Source organism: Mizuhopecten yessoensis, unplaced genomic scaffold (genome assembly GCF_002113885.1).
Source record: "Mizuhopecten yessoensis strain PY_sf001 unplaced genomic scaffold, ASM211388v2 scaffold7763, whole genome shotgun sequence".
Lineage (NCBI taxonomy): Eukaryota > Metazoa > Mollusca > Bivalvia > Pectinida > Pectinidae > Mizuhopecten > Mizuhopecten yessoensis.
Genome location: NW_018407210.1, coordinates 1231739 through 1237738, shown reverse-complemented (window position 1 = coordinate 1237738; position 6000 = coordinate 1231739). Strand labels below are relative to the sequence as shown.

The 6000-nt window shown below is 39.9% G+C and overlaps 2 protein-coding genes across 3 annotated transcripts in view; one reads left to right on the top strand and one right to left on the bottom strand.

The window, feature by feature from the left end:
* LOC110454294 (runt-related transcription factor 1-like) overlaps positions 1-6000 on the top strand; it is a 95187-nt gene that overhangs the window by 21624 nt on the left and 67563 nt on the right. The gene's annotated exons all lie outside the window — the stretch shown is intronic.
* LOC110454296 (transcription initiation protein SPT3 homolog) overlaps positions 1-6000 on the bottom strand; it is a 146875-nt gene that overhangs the window by 94098 nt on the left and 46777 nt on the right. Inside the window, exon 2 of one of the 2 annotated variants that reach the window (XM_021503738.1) lies at positions 5299-5427. The exons of the other annotated variant lie outside the window; for it this stretch is intronic. Coding sequence (XP_021359413.1) covers positions 5299-5417 — 119 coding nt within the window. The 5' untranslated portion in view covers positions 5418-5427. The remainder of the gene's footprint in view (positions 1-5298; positions 5428-6000) is intronic. 2 annotated transcript variants of the gene reach the window in all.

Sequence of the window (6000 nt, the reverse complement as noted above, 5' to 3'; positions counted from 1 at the left end):
ACAAACTTGAGTCTCCTTTGTCCAAAGATGCTCTAGGACAAATTTGGTCAAAATCCTTCTATTGGTTGAGAAGAAGAAGATTTTTAAAGATTTACCTATTTTCCCCCTATTTGGCCCCGCCCCTCTGCCCCCAGGGGGGTTATACCCTCGGTTTATACAAAACTGAGAACCCTTTGGCCAATGATGCTCCTGACCAAATTTGGTCAAAATCCTCTGAGCCATTCAGGACAAATAGCATTTTAAAGGAAAAAGTTGCCGGACGCCGGACGCCGGACGCCGGACGACGGAAGCTGCACCATGGGATCAGCTCACTTGGCCCTTCGGGCCAGGTGAGCTAATAAAACCATGTATAATTGTCAGTAATTCAAACATACAGTTTATTGGGTAGCAGAAAACAAACATATATTTTGCTGTGGTCTTATATAATGCACGATATTCTGGCAAATTTTAATAACAAATCTTCACTATTTTTCTGGTTTCAACAGAACATCTGTCATTTTCAGTAGCTTTGCAAACCAACACATTTATGCAAATGTATAATTTTAAAATCAATTTTATCTGGAGAAATCATTACAAGCATTGAGTGATCAAATTACAAACCAAAGCAAGTTTTTGCAAATCGTAAGGAAAGGGAAACAACTCCTTGAACCTTACATTGTGAAGATTTATCAATACATTGCATCAAAATGATTCCATGTCAGCATGAAAGTAGAATATCTGCTGTTTAACCTACAATCATCACACCTCCTGACAAAACCATGGCCACAAGACAGAAAACTTTCATCAGAAAGGATCAAAACCGTCCTTTAACTGGCACAACACCAAAATGTCCAAATTCCACATAAAAATGTGCTCAAAGTTGTTTTTCTGGTCCATATTGAATTCCTACAAAACACTGAATAGTGCAAACCTGGGACCACGCGGAGGGAAGATGGCTCATCACCACAAATACCTATCTGGTAACGCTAACCCCTTTATGCAGACAGAAAATTCTAAACATTTGAAATAGCCATACAGTAGGTTTGTTAACATGTTCATACGTAACCTGTACTGATCATGTGCTATCCTATACACAAGATGGGTTTTACAGGACTGACCAAGCTACATTTGGAGGCCACACCTCCGGTGATCACGGGCTACTAATTTAGCCTACTACTGCCAGGGAACTTACACCAAGTAAAGCTTGATTAGCATGTATATATAGCAAAAGGCTTAATAAAATACCATGGATTACCAATAAAGTTTTTTCTCATGGAATAAGTAACATTTTTGGCACAGAAACCAATCACAGCACAAACACACAAAAGGTACGGAGTGACAGGGCTAAAACTCCTTATCTAGAATCAAACACTCCTAACAAACATGCTCCAAGCACACAGCATGTTTACAGTCAAAATACACAAAAAAATACTTCACGTCACTGCCTCAGGTGACTTCGGACAGAACTCAGTTTACCAGAACGCACTATACTCTATAACTTGGGAGTACATATTTTATAGCCTGTATCATATAACTGGCTTTGGTTAGACATTATACACTGTAGTGGGCAACACTAGGAAAGTAACTTCACAACTATACAATTTTGTCTACATGTAATACACATATGACCTCAGTATATCCCAACAGTACACTGGTGACATCACAGTGTATCCCCACAGTACACTGGTGACATCACAATGTATCCCCACAGTACACTGATGACATCACAGTGTATCCCTACAATACACTTGTGACCTCAGAGTGTATCCCCACAGTACACTTGTGACATCACAGTGTATCCCCACAGTACACTGGTGACATCACAGTGTATCCCTACAGTACACTGGTGACCTCACAGTGTATCCCCACAGTACACTGGTGACATCACAGTGTATCCCCAAGTACACTGGTGACCTCACAGTGTATCCCCACAGTACACTGGTGACATCACAGTATATCCCCCAAGTACACCAGTGACATCACAGTGTATCCCCACAGTACACTGGTGACCTCACAGTATATCCCCACAGTACACTGGTGACATCACAGTATATCCCCACAATACACTGGTGACATCACAGTATATCCCCCAAGTACACTGGTGACATCACAGTGTATCCCCACAGTACACTGGTGACATCAAAGTGTATCCCCACAGTACACTGGTGACCTCACAGTATATCCCCACAGTACACTGGTGACATCACAGTATATCCCCAAAGTACACTGGTGACATCACAGTATATCCCCCAAGTACACTGGTGACATCAGTGTATCCCCAAAGTACACTGGTGACATCACAGTGTATCCCCACAGTACACTGATGACATCACAGTATATCCCCACAGTACACTGGTGACATCACAGTGTATCCCTACATTACACTGGTGACATCACAGTGTATCCCCACAGTACACTGAGGACATCACAATGTATCCCCACAGTACACTGATGACATCACAGTGTATCCCTACAATACACTTGTGACCTCAGAGTGTATCCCCACAGTACACTTGTGACATCACAGTGTATCCCCACAGTACACTGGTGACATCACAGTGTATCCCTACAGTACACTGGTGACCTCACAGTGTATCCCCACAGTACACTGGTGACATCACAGTGTATCCCCAAGTACACTGGTGACCTCACAGTGTATCCCCACAGTACACTGGTGACATCACAGTGTATCCCCACAGTACACTGGTGACCTCACAGTGTATCCCCACAGTACACTGGTGACATCACAGTGTATCCCCAAAGTACACCAGTGACATCACAGTGTATCCCCACAGTACACTGGTGACATCACAGTATATCCCCAAAGTACACTGGTGACATCACAGTGCATCCCCCAAGTACACTGGTGACATCACAGTGTATCTCCACAGTACACTGGTGACATCACAGTGTATCCCCACAGTACACTGGTGACATCACAGTGTATCCCCCACATTACACTGGTGACATCACAGTTTATCCCCCACATTACACTGGTGACATCACAGTGTATCCCCATAGTACACTGGTGACATCCCAATGTATCCCCACAGTACATTGGTGACATCACAGTGTATCCCCACAGTACACTGGTGACATCACAGTGTATCCCAACAGTACACCGGTGACATCACAGCGTATCCCCACATGATACACCAGTGACTTAGTTCATCAGTCTACAGTGGCAGATCTGTACTGACTGAACCCTTGGCAGGAGGCTGGCCAAAACATAAACACACCAGCCAATTGTATGTGTTACATAACAGGTTTATTTGGCATCAAAACAGCATGTTTATAGCTATACCAGTACACTTCAGGCTCCACTTATAAACAACATCTTCATACACTCATTACATCACTATTTTTAGTTTTAATGTTATTTCAATGAAAAAAAATCTATAAGTATTTGAAGGAAAACAATGCATTGTTTATTATTTTTAACTGTATTATTTTTATTGTAACACCCTGAAGGCTTTTTGATAGGGCCAGACTTTAGTAACTTTCTGATTGATATCATATAATGTTTCAGATTGTGTATGCTAATTGTATAGACCTTGTTGTTCAAGTGAGTACCTGCTGAATGGAAAATAATACATTGATTTATTTTGCCTGTTTTACAGCAGAATACAGGACGTTTCCCCTTCCCTCTCCAAATAAGTGCCTTATTTTCCCAAATGAAGGGAAAATGAGGAATATCTTCAACAAAATATGTCTTGGTTTTATTTCTCAAATCATGAAGGAATAACACTGTACTATAAATATATGGCCAATTTATTGTTGTTCTCTGGTACAGAAAAACCTTAACCATCTATTTCCAAATAAAATCAACTCTGAACATATATATAATAAGAATCGTAAAAAAATCCATTATATGCATAATGACCAATGTGTGCAGGTCCTATATGTGTGTGATGTATACGAGTAGGGTAGTGTATAGGACCTAGGGACACACTAAGCATCTCTCTGGCAGGTGGGAACTCTATTGTCATACAGTTAAAACACACTGTATAAATATTGCTACATTTTCAGCTTCACTTACTTTGTTCTGGGTAAATTGATGACTTTATGAGAAGGTCATGAATAAATTAATTACTCCAGTGTTCCTGAGGTCAGACCAAGGCTTTCACTATTCAATAGACCCATTCTTCCTTCGGACCTTTTTTTCTCTGAAATCTCCTGGCTCTGTTTAAATTACCCACAAAAGGCTACAAAAGGCTATTCCACATTTTTAAATCAACTTTTTTGGTACTCAATCAATCTTTGGCGGAACTCTTCAGCCACTGAAGGAGAGAACGGCAATGACAATTCTGTTTTATTAGCCGTCTTTATTAACATCAAGCGGACCATCTGCTTCAGTAACTTAAACAAACACCACTGACCTCTGACCCCAAGGTGGTGATGTCCCGTTAAAACTGGCCTTTTATTGACATAGGACAGCGTGCTCCCATTGATAGGGTGCACTAGGTGAGAAATCATTTGTCCAAATCGTAAATAGAATTTGTCCGGCTCTGAATGTTCTCATATGCTTTTGCTTCATGCATGAGGAAGCACAGGAATAAACCCAGCCGAGCATGACATTAGGTCTAAATTGGAATCAAAGTAACACAGTTGTCCTAATAACAAATATAGAATTAATGTGGTGGTTTGGCATGCTGAGCTATCTAGACATATTAGTATCTATTATAATAATCAGAATCGTTGTTACTTACATATTGTTTCGCTATAACACATAATGTAATACTCACTACAACCCAACATAAGGATATGCCTTTTTAATCATAATTTCATAAAGATTGCTTATTTTGACAAAGCATTTTAGGACTTTAAAGAAAACTATATTTTAGTTCATTTTTCACAATTCTACCTTCAGCATGCCACGACTATAAAATGACAAAGACTAATTAGAGCATCCTTTTATTCTTCTACTGATTTGAATGTTTCAACACTGTCCACCACAAAGCTAATTAAAAGTAGGGGAGCATTATTAACTATTGGGGAAAAGAAACATTCACGATGGAAGGGACGAGGCTTGGTGATAATGGTAACAGTTGTACAGGAATCACAGGTATTTATGTTAATTGGGGAGGATATGGAATTAGATAGCAACTGTACAAGATGTGCTAGAAGGAGAAAGAGCATTATAAGTTAACATTGTAACAGGATACGTACAGTAAGGAGACAGGTAATTTACAGGTGTATGGGTGTAGGAGACAGGTAACTTACAGGTGTATGTATGGGTGTAGGAGACAGGTAACTTACAGGTGTATGAATGTACATTAATGTACAGGTATCTTACAGACACAAATTGGCTGTACTTACATCATCTGCTGTATTTCTGAAGTAAACCAGTGAGTGATTCCAGCGCGAGACACGCTCACAGACGACACCCCAGTTCGAGATATACCTCCTGACGATGTCCCACCCTCTTTTACACTCATCTTGCTCTACCTAAAAGTAAAACAATAGTTGTTTTAAGTTTCATCAGTACAAGTACTCACACATATTGTCATATCAGGTTGTGAATTTGATTCACACTGATTCTACTCTATTACATAGGGAAAAAGTCTTACATCTAGTCCACAATTGTTAGCAACTTTTTTATATGGCCATGTAAACTTACAAAATATTGTGATGCGAGCCCAAAGATCATACAGGTACAAATATTGTTTAACATGAGATTACAAATACAAGTCGTACAACATTGCAGATACATATACGTTCAGGTTAAGGATGCTTGTCACATGACAGGCAAAACACTAGAGAGTTCCACTGTAGCTTTTGTATTTTAAACATAACGAAGCGCATGTGGATCAGGGCTGACGACCAAGTAGCTGAGTTTGCTAGAGCAGCAGTAAATTGAGGTCCAAGGTCTGGGCAGGACCGTATTGTCTTTACACTAAGAACATAGTTGTTGGTAAGATTTTGTATATTTCATCTCTAAATTTTATATAAGTCATGCAAGATATGATTTTCTTTTCAGAAATGATTTATCAAAGATAAAGTCATTAACTGGAACAAGAG